The sequence below is a fragment of the Lepisma saccharinum genome, chromosome 27 (genome assembly GCF_977018435.1).
Source record: "Lepisma saccharinum chromosome 27, izLepSacc3.1, whole genome shotgun sequence".
NCBI classification, from domain to species: domain Eukaryota; kingdom Metazoa; phylum Arthropoda; class Insecta; order Zygentoma; family Lepismatidae; genus Lepisma; species Lepisma saccharinum.
In genome coordinates this window covers 52,725,171-52,745,309 of record NC_139255.1, presented here as the reverse complement: position 1 = coordinate 52,745,309, position 20,139 = coordinate 52,725,171, and the positions used below count along the sequence as shown (strand labels likewise).

Sequence of the window (20,139 nt, the reverse complement as noted above, 5' to 3'; positions counted from 1 at the left end):
TTGATTCTGCCCCAGGAATTAAGTCCCAAGTTTAATTCTGCCCCCAAAAGTTAAATCCCAAGTTTGATTCTGGCCCCAAGTTAAGTTCCAAGTTTAATTCTGCCCTCAAAAGTTAAGTCCAAAGTTTGATTGTGCCCTCAAAATTCCAAGTTTAATTCTGCCCTCGAAAGTTAAGTCCAAAGTTTGATTGTGCCCTCAAAAGTTAAGTTGCAAGTTTGATTCTGCCCTCGAAAGTTAAGTTGCAAGCTTGATTCTGCCCCAAAAAGTTAAGTCCCACGTTTGATACTCCCCCTCCAAAGTTAAGTCCCAAGTTCGATTTTGCCCCCTCCCCCAAAGTTGGGCCCCAAGTTACGCCCATGATATAAGCCATATCAATACATAACAGTAACAGTCAAAGAATACTGGGTTCAGTGATTCGGTTTGACTTCTGCCACTTTGGCCAATCGCAACAATGAAGATGACTTGATGACGTGCTATTTTGAATGTAACTGTAACTTTAATTCTGAGAACCTGACGTCATTGTGAAGCTAGTGGTTTTAATAGCGGAGATCACACGCGATTTGATGGGAGTTTCCGTCTGGCCAGCCGGCAAGCGGGCCGCCATCAGGTGTACAAGGGACAGAGAAAAGCAGTGTAGTATCAATTATTCTGCCTCATCCCTACAATATGCGTGAGTTGGAAATTTAATAGTGGCAACTATTTATTTACAAATGATACAAAAGAGATACCTCTGTGAAACTTTTACAGCCCTTCAATGTAGTCACCAGCATTGTGTACAACCGTTGCCAGCGATGTGGAAATCGTAGTATGCCTGTTCTGTTGATGGTTCGAATCGAGCAGTCTATTGCCTGAAGAATCTCTGGAACAGTTCGGAAACGAATGGCCTTCATCTTAGGGATCAAATCAAAGTCACAGGGGCTTACGTCCGGCAAGTATGGGGGATGTTAGACCATTTACCAGCCCCATCGAGCTAACAAATCAGCCACAGGTTGCGCTACATGCGGCTGAGCATTGTCCTGCAAAATGATGAGAGGATTCAGGAGAAAATGTCGCCTCTTCTTTGCAAGTTGCAGGTTATGTTCTAAAAATGAACAGTAATACTGCACCTTTACGGTCTGTCCTTGAGGTACGGTATGCGTTAAGATAACACAATCACAGTCACCATAACTTCCACGTTAGTATCGTAAAACAACACTCTTGGGCGTGGGTTTACCATCACGAACAACATCAAACCACTGCGCCTTGCCATTACCTTCAGACCGGGATCGAACCTTGGGATGTGTTACTTCCCAACAAGTAGCTTAGGCTTCCGTATTGTATGCGAAGGATGTACAACTAACATAATTTAAACAAGCACTGAAATGAAAGGTGGCATACACAATTTGATCTTTAATACCTTTACGACTGAACCGGCACTCACTGTCATGATCAATAAAAGGGGGTTTACCTGTCTCGTGTAGTAGATCTGTCCAAATAGCAGGTCCACAGTCTCGCACACACAGAATGTCTATTTAACTGGTTACAATAAGTTCACTCCGAATAATATCTCCCTGTTCTCGAGATCGTTAGAGTGCGAACTGAGTCTTCTCCTCCGCTAAATCGAACACAGACTCTCTCTCTACTTCGACCCCTGATCAACCCTTTCTAGGTACAGAAACCGACTGTCCTCTCTCCAAAACGACGACACCTCTTAACCTCTCTCCCCTGCTCCAAGCACTCGTTCATTCCCCTCAATTGACTCCCCCCCTTTTCCTCTTACCATTCAAGGCTTCCAACAATGCACAATACCTCCTACCTTAGGTGACACTTTCTTAACTTTTCTGCCAGCAGGAGAATGACTGAACTACTCAGGAATGCTAAGGATGATACGGTACGGTTCTAACTACACAACTTTAGACCTTTAGACCACCAACTCCAATGACACTCTATTCCTCTCGCCACTGCGCATGCACCTAGCGTTGGAAGGAAGAGTCCATTTACTGGGAGGTAGCTTAGGTATCAAACTAACATGTGGTACAAGTGAGAAGCACCACTTCCATTTCATGGTGTATATTCAGCAGTGTTGCCACTATTAAATTTCCAACCCATGTATTATATGGAGATGTAAGTAGGTCTTATTAGAAATGTTTCGCATGTTTCAGTATTTGCCATATGATAGTCTGTTTTAGTGAGGCCAACTGTAAAGAATTCAACCTAGTGTACACAGACTTACCTTTAAACTGCTTATTAAAGCAAGATTATTAAGAGTGATGTCATTGTAATAGTTCTTGATATCGGTGAAAGCCTTCTCGTGGTTCCTCATAAGAGCAGATATCTGTTGGTTCTTCCTCTCTTCCACCTCTGTCAACTCCATCCTATGGCGTAGCTCCAGCTCTTGGCGAAGAATGGTCAACTTCTTGTCGTACGTGACTTCTATTTCACGAACCTGGCGCAAGAACTCTTCCCGTGCTTTGCTGATTTCTTGACTGTGCGCCTGAAATGGCCACAAACAACAGTGTGTTTCAAAAAAGAATGACCCGATTTCTAATAATTATATTTAATAATGAGAATGTGGTGCAGGTAACCAACAAATTACAAAGTATTAAGCCCTCCACCTGTATGACCCCCCACCCTTGGGCAGGCACTGCTTACACATGACTACATGACACAATATACTAGCCTGAACATGGAGACAGAACCAGTCTCCCAAACGCTGGTATAAAAAAAACCAAGTACAGTGGTTGAAGGTCCAAACAATTAATCATTAATAAACCACCACAGATGACTTACAAAGAACAACAGCTATGAAGATTATGGTTTGTGTAAGAATGTGATAGAGCAAAAAAATCAATATTTATAACACTCTATAACATTGTTTCTCAACCTATGGAGCCCAACCCACTTCTGGGTCCCAAGGGGGCATTTGGTGGGTCGCGAAGTCGGGCTTGAAAATTTATTTCCTGAGTCTGAAAAACCTACTAAATTTAAATTACAAAGATATATTGTTTTAACAATTTAAATTCAACCCATGTTGTACGTAGTCTAAACTCTACATTTGTGTTATTTGCACTCTACCATTGCACATTAGTCACATTACTTCGGTGAGTAAAAAAAAAATATTTTTTTCAATTTCAGCATGTGTGTTTAGTTACATGTTAGACGGGAGTATATGAGTCTTTTAAATTACATATTTACTTTTCTAGAATGAAATATGTACAGGGTGGCGCATATTGTATCTACCAATATCAGGTGCAATGCTGTCGGAACGCAGGTGCGCATGTGCAGAAGTCTCCCATGCTTAGGTAGATGGAAGTCTGGCAATCAATCTGCCATGGAATGTTCACCTGTTCAGACACGAATCGTGGCAGTGGAGGGGTTCATCCGAATGGGTTCCATTCAGGAGACACATCAGGCACTGCCACGACGGTCCAATGAGGGTGGCCATCAACCAGTGTGAGAGCGTCACAGCATGATACAATGGCTCGGACAATAGACATCCAATTGCAGCATGCATAAATAGAAGTTTTCAGGTCGGAGCAGGCTCATTCTCTGGCATTCTCACGCTTCTCAGTGCAGAGCAGAGCTGCGTATCCTGAATGGAACCTGTTCGGATGAACGCCTCCACTGCCACGATTCGTGTCTGAACAAGTAAACATTCCATGGCAGACTGATTGCCAGACTTCCACCTGCCTAAGCATGGTAGACTTCTGCGTATACACACTTGTGTTCCGACAGGGTTGCCAGATGACATAGGCAGATACAATATGCGCCACCCTGTATAATTTGTGTAAGCAAGCGTAAAAAAGGGCTTCTTAAAGTACTCGATGTCAGCAGAAATATGATTATAAATTAAGTGCAAACTCCTACAAGTAATTCTGCCGGCACACATGCTTAAGAGTTCCATGAAGTGTAATATCCTTCCAGGTGGGTCCCGGACTGAAAAAGGTTGAGAACCACTGTTCTATAACGTGTGAACTTGAAGGAAAATACAAACATCATATTTGTGCCATCATAAAAAAAAAAAATCTTTCAAAACAACACGCACAAGAACTGAATAAATTGGCCATGTTTTAGTTCTTCTCTTACCCTTTAACTTTAAAAACATCCATGCCATGCACTATTACACAAATAAATTAAAAATCAATACAAATACATTTGAAAGTTATATCAAAATTATATTTACCATTTTCACATCCCTCATTTCGTTCTGGTGAGCCAGTTCTTGTTCTCGTAGCTGCTTCTTTAACTCCTGTTTATCTCCGAGTAGTTCTTTCTCCCTCTCTGTGTAGTTATCTTGAGCCATTTTAAGAGAAACCATGTTTTCAGCCTGGAAGAAAGAATTCCTATATTAATATTTTTCGAAGCATCTTTGAAAGAAAAATACGAGTCGAGCAAAACCACGATTATCTGTAGTTAGTGTAAAAGATACAGGAGAGGAAAGCATAGCACGGGCATTCGAGAATTACATGTGTAGCATTTTGCTTATAAATTGTAAGGTTCGAGACATGAAATTGGATTAAAATATTCATAATGATATAATTAGATATAATTAGCAATGTTTGTATCTTGATCAGAATTGGTAAATAATTATTTCTTTGGCTGCAAAAATGTTTATAATTCATATCCGGCATTAATTTAAATGCATACAAAATATTCCTTCCTTCTTTGGTAGTTCACGTTTCAAGAAATACCTTTGTAGTGCGAGTTATGAAAAAGTACTAAAAACGTGGTTTCTTCTCTTGAGTCTGTGATATTCTTTGCTCACATTTATCTGGCATTGTGACTGTGAGGTATACATATAACTAAAACAAAATGATCATTACTTAGTTTTTATTTTCAAATCCATTTTATACACAGAAAGCTTAACTGGGACTGGACCTACAGTTTAAGGTGGGATCGAACCACTATGTGCCACCACTAGGTATCGAACTTGGAACCCAGACACATATCTAGAAATATATTATTTTGGGGGGCAGGAGGGGTCCAAGCTGTCTCCGCAATAATAATAATGTTTAAATTAAAATAATTATATTGAAATAAATTAATACTAATTAAAATATATAAATTAATATTGTTATTATTACATGAACAGGTAAAAAGATTGTGTAAGAATAGAGATATAACATTATCTAGTAGTTAAGATCTGCATAATTTGTGTAAAAACAAGTGCCCTGTCAAATAAATTAATGTCACATAGATGAAGAACTGAATAGTTATTGAATATCAAAAAAGTATGTTAGACCGAGTTGGCAAAAAGTAAAGTTCCTGATTAATATTTTATTCATATTATTATAACTATTTATGCATAAATCTTTGGTACTGTCTGTCCTTCAGAGCCGTATGATCCCAATCATTACATTCCAATAAGTTCGGAGGAAATTATAAGCATCAATTATATAATAAATGATAAACAAGTATATTTTCATTATTTAATTTTTGTATTTGGTAAGTCTTGGAGGGAGGGGGGAGTGTCTGGATTCCTTGGAGTCCCCTAAAATACGTCCTTGCTGGAACCCTATGAATAGAAGGTGGCGGCGTTAGCACTATACCATCGGATAAGCCCAACAAAATTACAGAAAGTAACAAGTAACTATGTGCTCAAAGGCTTGTTATTATCATCAGCACACAAATTTCTGCACTTCCTGACAAATCACAAGTACATCAGCACATGTCTGTCACTGTACAAGGACAATTTGCAAGGATGGTGTCAGTAGAGGCATGCATATTTAGTTTCTGATGACAACATGAAATAACACATTGCAATAATTTTTCATGTTTCTGAAAGGTGTGAGGTGCATTTTCCTACCCTGTTTCGTCACAAAATGATGCGAAATGAACTGCAAAATGTGAAATAGACTCTTAACGCAAAATTTAGAGTGTATGTACCGATGCAATGCTTTCTGAAGTTTGAATTATCTTGTGAGTTATGCAATGCACAGAAAATTGACTAATTCTGCTGTACATATTTGAGAAGCAAAAATGGATCCCTTTATACAGGAATAAACTTAATATTCTGGTAACTACATAAATGTGCTATTAGAAGGGATATGTTTATTTTGTGTACAAAGTGCCGTTCTTATATCAAAATTAGGATTATAGTCACAATTTGAAACCTAAAAGTCATTTTATATACCACTTTTGAGCCTGCTATAACACTGAAATGTTATTTTATTTACCACTTTTGAACCTGAAATTGTCTCTTTTTTGGACCAAAAATTTACTTTTATATTTACGAAAAATACGTGCCTCTAGTCATAAGCCGCGAAAACCCACCTGCTGAGGTACTACTGTGTTAATGCTCATGAAACAGATAAGCGACAATATTATCTTACACAGGCTCCTGATTAGGAGGAACCACAGCCAAATCTTGGGATGTAGTACACACCGGCACAAAAATGCTGGTTTGAAGTTGTCTCTGCTTGCCTTCATTAAAAAGGAGAGATAGAGGTTGGTGCAAATGTTGTCTCCTTGTTCATTTTCACCCTTAGGCATTCTGTTGGGTGCTGCAGTGTCAATTTAATTTTTATTACTCCATATAAACCATATACATTGGTATTTGGAGGGTTCAGTACACTTCATATAAAAAGTATATAATTACAAAATTTCTATAATTTACATTCTAGATATTCACTAATGCTATAATATTCCTTATTAAATAATAGTTTCTTTAATTTGTTTTTGAAACTTGTCATACTTTCTGCTTTTATATCATTTGGTAAATGGTTGAATATTTTAATTGCCATCTGTCCCTCTTGAACTAATGTTAGCCTGATGAAGTAAGGCTTTAAGAGCTGTTTATTTCGGGTGTTATATGTGTGTTCTATTGAACTTCGCAGCGCAATATTTTTTCTCGCATGTAATGACATTTCATATATGTACAGTGAAGGGAGGGTTAATATTTTGAATTTCTTAAACAACGTCTTGCACGATTCCCTAGGCTTTATACCTGCTATAATCCTAATGGCTTTCTTTTGTTTTCTAAATGCTTCTAAACTTGTCGGTGAGTTCCCCCAAAATTCTATTGCATAATTTATTAGTGAATGAAACATTGCATAATATACCTGAATTAGTGAATTTGTTTGAAGTGTTTGTTTTAATATCCTCAGTGCAAATATTTTGGAATTTAGTTTTTGAACAAGTATTTTTACGTGGTTTGACCAATTTAGATTTTCATTTATAGTAACTCCTAAAAATTTTGTTTCACTAACTTATATTACCAGAAGATGGCTATTATTTACTACACCTTTCATTTTATTGTTTTGTTTAGTGTGAAATAGCACGGAATTTGTTTTCTGTTCATTCAATATTAATACCGAGAGAAAGGCAGGCTGCTTAGCTCAGATGGCGGAGAAAGGGGAAAATATGTAACAATACTCTCAGCTGTCAACTATGGCATATGCTGTGGTTTCAACAGGAAGATGGGTGGGGTAGGTTGTCATACTCTGGCAGAGTCTGCATAATGCAATTCACAAGGAAATGATCACAACTACGCATTCTTCATCAGTGTTTCTCAACCGCCGAACCACAGAACAGTTCCAGTCCCTGGCAATAATTAAACTGGACTGGGAGAGGTTGTCCTGAAATTTGTCATTGTAGTTTGCGGGGTAATTTTTAATAACAAATTCATTGAAGTGGAAATTTTCTGATTAATTGGTAGTTTTCAACACGCGTAATGCAACACGCCAATGAAAATGAGCACTTACCAAATCAATTCAATGATGCTGGCCTGAGGAAGCTAAAAGATTTCATCAGATCCAGTCATTGTCAACTAATTTAAATCAAATTTTACATTTGTCAACAAGCCTAGACATAATCAAACTCTTTATGATTATGGCATTATTTATCAATTGATGTTTAATTTCAAGGCTACATATCAACCCTTAACTGCTGTCCTGAATGTTTCGGGCAATAACACAGTCGTGCGGTCCACAGGATCTCTAAGAAGAAAAGGAATATAACTATATCGGGACATATTTTAAATTATGTGAATTTAATCATGTTGTATGCTTTGTTATTCACTGAACACAGTTACATAGTTTTGAGAGCGAAAAGTATTTTGTTTATATTGCGAGTTTAAGGAAAGCAAATTCACTAAGCCAAAATATCTCTTAAATGAGTATTTACACACAGTTGATCAACGTGAATTTAGTCCTTAGTTATTGTTTAACATTCATTCTTCAAAACCACGGGTCCCTCTATTCAGTATATGCCACAAATAAAAAATCTGCCATTCTCTTGTCTATTGATCGTAATAAATCGTAAGTGATTTTAACCCCCAAACATAGTTGTGACGTCCACGGGACCGCAGTATATAAATAGAACATCACAGAAGCAAATAATGCAACCTTGCCCTTCACGCTTTCACAGCACACGGAAGTTGAGGAAGGTACGCTCTGGTCCGTGGGACGTAACAACTGTAATTGAGGGTTAATAAATGTCTAAGGTTAAAAAAAAGTAGGAAGGTTTTACATGTACAATTGCTGGGACAGACTTTATAAAAAATAATTTATTGGACTGCAGGCTCACAAAGCTTGAGAACCACTGTTCTTAATAATAATAAAAAATAGCAGAATTGTACACTCTATCAAAGAAATTACTATTAACTTCATTAATAAAATGATATGCCATTATCAGGCAATAAAATTGGTAATAATTCTACTAATTCTATTTCTAATACCTAAAATAAACACTCAATAAAATTACTCTTAGATTTAGGCAGTACAACCGAGATGCTGATGATGATGATGGCAATGTTGAATGTCTCGTACCTTCAGCTCCGAGAGGTTATTCTGATGCTCATACAGCAGATGCTTCACTTTTTGTTTATAGATTTTAATTTCTACTTGATGCTTCTCTTCAGCCTCTTCGATTTCACGATCTTTGTTCCTGCCACGAGAAAAATTAAATTAAAAACACAATATAAGATCCTATGTTTTCATTATACAGTGTGTCCCACTCGTAAGGGGCCCTGGAAAAAATGTTATAAAAATCTTAATAAAAGAGGATATGAAACCAAATTTGTACATGACATACCTTTATGGTTGAGAAATGAAGGTACATTACAAGAAGTGCTGGAAGAGACCTCCCCCCACCTGTATACACAGTTCAACACGGTGCTGCATCTTCGTGAATGTTCTCACGTAACATACTGCCATTGGTTTCAGCGATTTATCGCTGAAAGGCCAGGGATATTGCAGTACACGTGGTACAGTGATGAAGCGTGGTCCCACTTGTCAGGATACGTAAATTCACAAAACACACGTTTATGGAGTAGTGACAATCAGCATGCAATCGTTGAGGAACCCCTTCATACACAGAAGGTGGGTGTGTTCTGTGCATTATCACAGCGACACATCATCGGGCCAATATTTTTTGACACTACTGTCAACAGTGATGTGTACCAGGTATTATTTCATGAATTTGTGGACCAGTTGGATGACGAGGAACTGATACCTGGCTGGTACCAGCAAGATGGGGCAACATGCCATACGTCTGATGCAAGTATGGCTGTGGTGGAATCATTTCTTCCTGAGTGATTTCGAAAGGATTATGGCCCCCAAGGTCACCAGACTTGCCCCTGACATTTTTATGTGGGATAAGTAGTATGTACAAGAACAAACCATGCACCATTGACGAGTTACGTGAGAACATCCACCGTGAAATCAAGGCAGTCATGCCGAATACTCTGGCAGCAACATTCATGAACATGCAACTCCATGTTGAACTGTGTATACAGGTGGGGGGAGGTCTCTTCCAGCACTTCTTGTAATGTACCTTCATTTCTCAACCATAAAGGTATGGCATGTACAAATTTGGTTTCATATCCTCTTTTATTAAGATTTTTATAACACTCTTTCCAGGGCCCCTTACGAGTGGCACACCCTGTATTTCTAGCAATAAATAACACATATACATATTCCGCTCGCAGTGTTTATGAGGGACACTGGAAGAAGAAGTTATTTACATAACTGTAATATATTTTAAAACTAACTGCTGAAGGGTTGGTTGTGTTCTATCTATCTGTTGCCTATCACGTAAGGTGCATTCTTTTTCAATGATAAAAATAGTGTGAGTGTATTGAAATGTTTCCAATTAAATAAATATGTGCTTGTTTACATAAGACGCATACATGATTTTATTACATTAAAATATAAAGTACATATGTTTTAAAGTAAGATACCAATTAAACGGTGTCAAGTGGGAACAAATTATACTGAGGCACCTTGTGTAAAATTAATTCTGCAAAAAAGAGGCCTCCCCACAAAAATTGGAATACAGAAAATAATAAAGTAACATAAAAATTACATCAGAAAGACAATATCCTGAATTTGGTCCCAAAAATAGAAACTTTCATTAGAACAATATCTAAATTTAACAGCTCTTGATGCAAAATGCATTAAAATAGAAAAAGAATAGTAGGTACTTAATGTTTCGTTAGTGATTTCAGTGATATTACAAAAAATATATAATAATTATCATTTTCCTATAACTATGAGAAGACTTATTCACTACCCCCAACACTCCCTTACATTTTTTCATAAAGGCTCAATTTATGGTCATTTTGGTTATGTTAGGTTTCCCTTACACCACCTAAATTTGGACTTACAGACCCCCAAATGAAAAATTCTGGATAAACAGCTGCTCAGTGGTCACACACGTTACAAATACAACTCATGATTTTAACATTAAATATTATGGGTTTTGAGTACAGACCTGCGAAAGAGGGCTCCTGTATGCTTGTTATTTCATTATTGTTGTTGATTTGGTGTTGTAAGTCCTCTTTATGCAAAGAAAGGCTAATCGGGACTGGACCTACAGTTTTTAAAGTGGAATCCAAACCACTATGTGTCTCCACCGGGTATTGAACACGGGATCCCTTGATTACAAGGCAACGATGCTACCACTGCACCATCGAGGAGGCCCTTGTTATTTTATCAGTTTCATCTAGTCATCATTCATAAAACACATAATGGTCTAGGATTTCAAGGTGTAAAACTTTATAACAAACTGCCAGAGGAATTCAAGAATCATAATACAACTAAATTTAAAATGACAGTAAAGAGCTTGCTAATGAAGTATTTGTTTTATAGCACAAAGGAGTACTTAGATCATATTTTTCATTAATAGACATAACCTTTAATTTTTCTTCTCATTAATAGACATAACCTTTGATTTTTCTTCTCATTAATAGACATAACCTTTGATTTTTCTTCTCATTAATAGACATAACCTTGATTTTTCTTCTATTTTTATATTCTTTTATACTTTTTAATACACATAAGTATGTGTTAATTCCTTTGTACCGTGCGTTCATTTCAATCTTCAGCCGAGAGATTGGGAGAAGCGTGGCGGGCGGTGCTGCCGGATATGCCGACATTTGCGGCCTGTAATGCCCGCTTATTTTTATGGAGATATGCAGACATTTATATAAATATTGCAAAACATGCACTAACCTGTGTTATAAGAGTACGGTTTTAATTTTAGTAGCTTGGTGGCTGTATGTGCTGATGATTTTGACATGCCCATTTTTTCTGAAACATGGCGTAGAGGTTTGTTTGAGAACGTTCTAACGCTGCACCAATTTCATCGAGTTTTGCTTCGGTTAGAATCCGTCGTTTTTGCTTAGGTGTTTTAAAATTTAACGATCCAGTTTCTCGTAATTTAAGGACAAGATGTCTAACCGTATCTCTATGTGGAGGTGAAACGCTAGGGAATTTCTGTGCAAATTGCCTACACACATCTCGACACGAGTCTGTTTTCACGTAAGTGTCATACATAAAAATTCTTTGTTCTAACGTGAACCTTGCGGCTGGCATTCCAATCGTCTCACTGACACAACACACATACACACTGCAATAACACAAACAAGTAACGGCAAGTAACCAAGAATAACACTCTTGCGGACAGTACGAAATTAACACGCTCTTGGTTTACATCTGCTCGCCACTATATTCACAGCTGTCTTCATCTAGTTGCGAAGGAACAAAAAACTCGAGCTCAGAGATTTCGGATTGCAAGGATGCTCACGAAAACCATTGACTTTTAACGGTTTCATCTGCAGCGCAATCTTGATACAGTGTTGCACATTCGAAACCTCCAAACGATCCCCACTGACACAAAACTCATTCAAGGATATAAACTTAAGCCGGACGTTACTGGTCAAAACTATGATTAAAATGTTTTATTATCTGTGGCTCTTACCATCGTTTCTAAAGCGTATTTATTTGTATATATAAGGGCAGAACTTGGATGAATTACAGATGAACTTTTGTGTGTTATAACACAGGTTAGTGCGCATTTTGCAATCTTTATATAAATGTCTGCATATGTCCATAAAAATAAGCGAGCATTACAGGCTGCAAATGTCGGCATCTCCGTCAGCGCCTCCTGCCACGCTTCTCCCGATCTCTCGGCTGAAGATCGAAATGAACGCACGGTACATGTACATGTAATTGACCTATCCCATGTCATAGTGCTATTTGTACTTATATGATCAAGTGGATGGAAATAAATCATATCGTATCATTACAACTGACCTAATTTTTATTTTTATGTTACTTTTTCACTACCTCTTTAGTTAAATCACAAATTATTAGAAATGTAAGGGATGACCTTCTGTTAAGGGACCCAGAAATTAACCTCACTTCCACGTAGTACACCCTGGGAACTGCTTCTTGCAGGCCAATGAAGCTCTGGCACCTGGATCCATGGCCATGACAATCCTCTGTGGGGTTGTGTTATCCTGTGTTTGTGCTTGTGTGTGCTGAGTGTCCCTTTACAGCCTCAGCTTTTAAGCTAACTAAGGAGATTTTAGTCCTCAGAGAGAGTATAGTCTCAGTTCTTAAGTAAACTTAATGGCCGAATGAATTAGTTTTAAAATTGAGTGAGGAAGTTTCTAATAAACATTTTTTTATTTTCTTGTAAGGGGTCTGTTCTGAATTTGGTTTTACTTAAGAGAGTATTACTTCTAATTATTGCAAAATGGAAAAAAAAATAGCCTATGTGCTGATGTGCCCATATTATTCATATTACTCAAATGATTTTTCTTGTATGTATGTATTGCTTGCATTGTAGAATTATTTGTTTAGGCTAATCAAATAAGAATAAATGTCTGATGAAGAGATCATGCGTTCTCGCAAAATGTTACATTGAAAATTGTTTATGCGCTTGTAACAACCATAAACTACTAAAGAAAAAATTCAACCAAATGATGATTAGACAAAATATAAGTAATGGAGATATACAATTTACATAAGTAGGAACTGTAGCTTTCCTGGTGACATGATTCGAACAAGTGTTCTCGGGTTACCAGCAAGGTTAAATTGGCATTAGCATCCATCGGTTCAAGCTCACACATTGCTATCATCATCAGGGAAAGTAGAATTGGAGACAAGCACAAGGTTAAATACATGACTATGCTGGGGGCAGAGCTTGGGCATTGTCTTGTTATTGGTTCACGCTGAAACTGTGTGTTTTATTGGGGGATGTTGTGCTTTTATGGAGAAGTAGGTTCCAGGTGTGACTGAGCTGGAGTCCCACGTCCCTGTTGAGATTTGCGCTTTCCTGGGAAATGGTTATGACTTCCTTTACCCAGTAACTGCACATTTGGCTATGATTTTGGTCATGGCCGCAGGCAGGAAAAAAATTCGGGGGGGGGGGTTCATTCATGGGCATCGCCAGAAATTTGAATAATAGAAATAATAACACTAATTATACAATAATAATTAAAATTTCATAATAATAATAATTATTATTGTTATATCCTTGAGGGGGCTTACTCAATCCAGCAGATGAGTGAATATCCAGCATAAGTTTCTTTTTGTTTTGTTTACGTTTCATACAGTGTGTACTGAAATGCACAATTATTATACTTCGTCATTAAACTTTAGATACTTATAAGAAAAAGCTTTAAAAGTTAGATGGAAATTTAGTCAAAGTTTTTGTTGTTTCACCTTAAAATTAAATTTTTGGAATTTTGAAAAGTGTGGAAGCGGTTATTCTTTTTAAAAACTTAGCCTGGTGCATGGATTGTAACCTCAATCGCGAAGTAATGCACTACGAAACTGGAGATCCTAGGTTTAAACTCCTATCAAGGGGGATTTTCGTCTTTATCAGACAGGGAATTTTCAGTCTATATTCCTTGTGACGTAGGAACAACACTGGAAAGAGGACAGCAGAAGTGATAATGGAGGGGTCGCGGGTGGGCTACGATTCCGAGAATAAATCCTGTTTCACTCAAGTTTCAGAATTCCAAATGTATGAAAATTCTAGCTTGATCGTTTCAACAATAAAATCCCGAGACCCTTAGAAATGCTGTGTGCTAGTCCTGACTTTTCTGGTTGGAATAATCTGATCTTGTGTTGACGTTCATTGCATCACTGTTCAATGGTGCATCCTGTTTGTCTTGATATATGGTGTCCCACATTCACTGGGTACCTGGTATACTCCTGGAACATGGAGTTCCACGTCATCTTTGACTGTGAGGAGTAAGGCCTCGGTATTCAGTGGTGGTCTGTAGATGGTTTTCACTCCGTGCCTGGCAAGAATTCTACTCAATTTCCCGGAGGTGTGTCTGATGAATGGTAAAACTCCTGTAGAGAGATGGTCCTCTCCTGTATTGATTGATTGAGTTGGTGTTTTAAGTCCACTTTATGCACAGTAAGGTAATCGGGACTGGACCTACAGTTTAAAGTGGGATCTGAACCACTATGTGCCTCCACCAGGTATCGAACCCAGTACCCCTTGATTATGAGGCGACGATGCTACCACTGTGCTTTCAGGGACGCCCCTCTCCTGTATGGATACAGGTAGAGGGACTGTGCCATGGACGTCCGGAAGGGGGTTCACGGCCCCCCTGGAAAATGAAAGTCAACCAAGAATTATAAGTTTCACACATATAATTTCATTTCAGCCACAAGAATATGTGTTCATTATTGCATGAACATGATAAATTCAAATTGAAGCAATTGCCCCACTCCTGGAAAAAAAAATACCTTGCTTGCCCGTGCCTGGAAAAAATCCTGCGGACGTCCATGGACTGTGCAGTGAAGAATGAGTCCTTGTAAGGGCCGCTACGGATTGTGAAGAATTGGCCCTTCTAAGGGCCACACTGTTGTCCATGCTTGGTCTCTGCTGAGATGCAACTACTTTGGTGAGCATCCTGTTGATATCTCTGATGTGGTATCCATTCTTCCATAGCATGGTTCTAAGGTGGGTGAAAATTTACAATCAGAATTCACCTAAATTTACAATCAAGATACATACCTAAGCTCTGCTTTACTTTCCTCCATCTGCTGTCGCGTGATTTCCCAAAATGTTCGTATTTTGTCTCGTTCTAACTGAAAGTAGTTCCGCTCCTCTCGTTCACGGTCAAGCTCCTCCTTGACTCGGTGAGCGTGCTGCTCAAGCTGTTCTCTGGTCATCTCCGTGGTGCTGGCCAAATCGATGTTGCCTTGGCCTCCGCCCTTCCCCTTGCCTTTTCCTTTCTTGGGAGGCTGGAAAGTATATAATAACAATTACTTTAAAGTTGCCAAGTCATAGTTACAATTGAGTAATGATTATTTGCAAGTCACATTGTACATAATTGATTAATTGTATGGCTGAGCCGATAATGATGCCAATGTATCGGCATCAAAAAATATTGGTTGGAATTTGTGTACTGATACCAACCAATACTTTCCCGGCATTTTGGTCTTTCATGGGCTGTGCAAAAATACCACGTAACACTTTCACAGTGTGTAATTATCCTGGAAATTATGCAAAATGCTAAGTTTCTTTATTTTGCACCACTATTGCATGAAAAAATTAATTTTGTAATAACATGTAATTTAATATTGTGATGTAATTCTTGATTATGTTAAAGCAAAAATCTTTCCAAATCAATCAATCAATACAACAGAAAGATTTTATTTTATAATATATTTATGAAACTGTGGGTAATGCCGTCTGCTGCTCTTGTGGAATGTCATGTTGGGTGCTATTTTCACTTGCGTGAAACCTTCAGGCTGTTCTGCTTCAAGCTAAGGTAACAGGCATACTTAACTTCACAAAAACCTTTTTCCACTGACTAAATACAACTGAAAACATACATATATAACATAATCTTCATAAACCATGCAAAATATTTCACTTTCTGGAGGGGTATAATGGATCAAGGGTACCAATCTGAGTTTCAATATTTTCCTTCAGTGTAAAATATTCGAGAAATTTTAATAATAATATAATAAAAAAAACACTTTATTCTTAATATCACAATCTTATATGGCATATATACCTTTGTAAATACATGTTTGTAGTTCCAAAAGTCTTGGGAAAATTATTAATTTTTATGCCAAAAAACAAAAAAAAAAAAAATATATATATAAGAAATGACTGGGATGGTCTTATATTAGATCAATGAAATTAATACGAAAATATACTACAAAAAATTAACATTCCTTCATTAGTAACAAACTTACTACTATTACTGAAGAAGCTGACATATACTTACCATTTTTCCTGTTGGTAGTTATGTTCAACCTGCCTAGACTAAATGCAGTCAATCATTCAGCTTAGTACCTAAAAAAAGAAAAGAACAATGGTCACATAACAATATTATGGATAATTGTAATGTTATGTGAAAAGAATAAGCATGCCATTAGAATGCTGTGCAGATGTTACCTAGATATTGTACAATTTCTACTTCACAAATATGGTACAAAAAAACCAGTAATGATTGGTTTAAATCATATCTATCAAAAAGAATGCAGCATGTTGAAGTTACTCATAATGCTAGTCGTTATCATTCAAATGTTTTGCCTCTAAAATATGGTGTACCCCAAGGTTCCATTTTGGGACCCTTCCTTTTCCTTATCTTTATTAATGACCTTCCAGCTAATATTAACGACTCCAATATAATTTTCTTTGCTGACGATACTAATATCATAACTAAGCATGGTGACATGTGCCAATTGGAAATTATAACTAATCAAGTACTAACCAACTTGACACAATGCTGTATTGAAAATAAGCTAATTTTGAATAGATCAAAAACTGCCTATATACTATTCCACAATCTACAAAAGATAAATTGTCACAAACCTATACTAAAAATAAATAATGATATTATTAATTGTCTACAACATACGGAGTGAATTTACAATATAGAGAAAGTCTCCAATTTTGTTAATTTTCGGTATACTAAGTAATTTTGACCTCCTAATCACGAATCTGTTGAAAAAAACTGGGGGTCACGTCTGAAAATGTGAAAAAAAGCCAATTGAATTTTTTTTATATATAGATGTATATGCGTAGTTTTACGAACAAAAATATAATCTCCTGTCATTATGTCCAACCACACCATTGTTCTACAAGAAAATGATTTATGATGTTCAATTCTAGTATGATCCCTATTTTTTCGATGAATTTAGGGGTGAAATGAGTGCTAATGGAACCTAACCTAACAGGCCTAACCTAACCTCGTGTGAATGGTTTGTGGGGCTACCCATGGATGGTTTTTGGCGCTAACAAACAATTTGTCATCAAAATGTACAATTTCCAGACGTCACCCCCGGTTTTTTACAACATATTCGTGATTAGGAGGCCAAAATTAGTTAGTATACCGAAAATTAACGAAATTGGAGACTTTCTCTATATTGTAAATTCTTACCCAACATACAATATTTTTAGGTGTTGTTGTTGATGAAAATATGAAATGGAATACTCATACTGATGTATTACTCAGTCTGTTATGGACTTAAGGTATTAAGCAAAATATGTAGTAAAGAAACCGTTCTAACGGCTTATCATGCAAACTTTCACTCAAGATTAAGATATGGAATTACGTTTTGGGGAAACACACCTGGTGCCAAACAGTTGTTTATCTTACAAAAAAAGAGTCGTTAGAATAATAATTGGTGCCAATTATTGTGAATCGTGTAGGCAGGTGTTTAGAAGCCTAAAGATATTACCATTACCATGTTTGTATATATATGAAGCATTAATATTTCTGAAGAAAAATATTTTCAACCTTAAACCAAATAGTAGTGTACATTCGTATGGAACGAGGAAGAAAGATGACATTCATTATGAAAGCCACAGGACATCTAATTTTAATAAGAGTGTTTACTTTCATGGATATAAATTGTACAACCATTTGCCTAAGAAATTGAAAGACTGTCCACTGAACATATTTAAAAATCAACTTAAAAGTATGCTTATATATCATTGTTTTTATTCGGCTGTGGAATTTTTTCAAATCAAATTTGATTAATTATAGGTTGTTATCTACATTTTGTATTAGTAATGTATAATACATATATAATACATTGTAATGTTATATGACGTTTCCTGTACCAATCTTGTAATTAGTGTTACATGTATGGTTTTTACAGGAAATAAATCTATCTATCTATCATGGGTACAGTATAAAAGTCTCTACCTACATTTTACCACTTTTTTTTTACCTTTTGACTAGACAAAAATTCTTTCTCACTTATCGGTGTCTATGAAAGAAGAGGAAAATGATTTGGACCATGTCAATGAGATTAAGTATACAGTGTATACTGTATGAAGCTTAACATCTTTGCTGATAGCCACTGCTGGCTGTTGACGATGTTCAGTTCAGAATAGATCTCAACATGCGAAAATTATCTTTAAAAAAATAAAATTTAACTTGCTTATTGGAAACTACTTCCATATTGGGGAAATTTTAACATTTCACATTCTAGTCAGTACAGCTCAGTAACTAACCTGTCTCTGCACTCTTAAACACACTCATTGTCTTTGACAAAAATAAAAATTTCCCTAAATTTCGAGGGTAGAGTCAGTCTTTTTTACCACTAAACAGACGTGGAGTGCATGTAACAGCAAAATGTAAAGGAAAAAAAAACAGTATTGCTAAACACATTAACCAACAGCTTTGCCATCGAGTAGATATTGCAGAGAACATTTTTTCTGCAGTCTACACAAGCGAAGAGGGAGGCCGTTTCCGATACCCTGAAGAGGTAACGAAAGGAAAGGGTGCCAAGGCAAGGGAAGAGTGGGACAGTGCGCTACGGGATTAAAGGGCCCAGTTACCCCTCAAACCTGTCAGTACAGGTCAGTGCTTCACACTGCATTGGCAGAAAAAAAGCGAAATCAACTAAAGGTAGACTGCAAAGCCAAGGCTGGATTTAACTACAACTGAAACCGGTCAGGTAATAGACAAAATTATAGTTCCTTGGTGTGATTCGTGATTTGGACAAACCTTGCTCCAAAGAGCTAAGTTGGCAAACAGTAGTACGTACAGCTGGACATCTCTTCCACAAATTGATGGTGCTGGAGGAGCGGAATTCTGTTGTATGTTCACCGCACAAATGTCAAACTGACCCAAGAAACGTGTGGTTCTTTTTCTTCCCTTTCCACCTCGATTGCAAAGGAACAGAGATGAAGAATTGACAAGGCTCGACCACTATTCATTGGATTTTCTCGGTAACTGTCTCATAAGTGGTAGTTCTTTCTACGAGAATTTGTGGCTAAATCACTGAGCGGATTGGAAAAGAAAACGAAACCAAGAAAAATTTAGATTGAAGGCAGTTTTTGGTAACACTTTACTATACCGGAGACGGATTTCTTCAAATTTACAGGAGAAAGTACTTACGCAAATCATTTTCTGTACCGTTGTCGATGTTCGGGAATGTAGTTTTGATCCATTTTAATGCGAATGCATGTGGTTTTCTACGAAAATCTATTTCCGACGTGCTATTGCTGTTGCTGCCATTTGCTTTCTGCACGAGAGCACAATACGCGCTATTGATGCTGCTACAACATGACGTGTCGAGGATGAGTCGTGAAGTTGTTGCCGGGTGTGGAAGATGCCGTGGAATTTGTAATTCCGATGTTGTCTGTATATGCTAAATTGAACGAAAGGAGTGTTAATGGAACCTAACCTAACCTAGTAGGCATACCTGGTCCCCGTGATGGTTTGTGGGGCTATCGTATGTAAGAAATAGACATTATTTTCGTTAGAAATCCATTATTTCACCTAAAGAAATGTTCTGCAACGCAGAATAGTATGTTAGCAATGTAAAAAATTGCGAAATAAATCATTGATAGGTGTCTCCGGTATAGTAAAGTAGTACCCAGTTTTTTTTTGGGGGGGGAGGGGTTGAGATGATAACATCTAGCAGGCATAATTGCCGT

At 37.2% G+C, this 20,139-nt stretch overlaps 1 protein-coding gene across 5 annotated transcripts in view; it reads right to left on the bottom strand.

The window, feature by feature from the left end:
• Positions 1–20,139, bottom strand: part of Gas8 (Growth arrest specific protein 8) — a 335,305-nt gene that overhangs the window by 314,287 nt on the left and 879 nt on the right. For all 5 annotated transcript variants that reach the window (XM_083113033.1, XM_083113031.1, XM_083113032.1 and 2 more), the window contains exons 2-6: positions 16,469–16,536; positions 15,244–15,473; positions 8,748–8,865; positions 4,163–4,306; positions 2,213–2,473 (exon numbers count right to left, since the gene is read on the bottom strand). In XM_083113033.1, coding sequence (XP_082969159.1) covers positions 2,213–2,473; positions 4,163–4,306; positions 8,748–8,865; positions 15,244–15,473; positions 16,469–16,471 — 756 coding nt within the window. In that variant the 5' untranslated portion in view covers positions 16,472–16,536. The remainder of the gene's footprint in view (positions 1–2,212; positions 2,474–4,162; positions 4,307–8,747; positions 8,866–15,243; positions 15,474–16,468; positions 16,537–20,139) is intronic.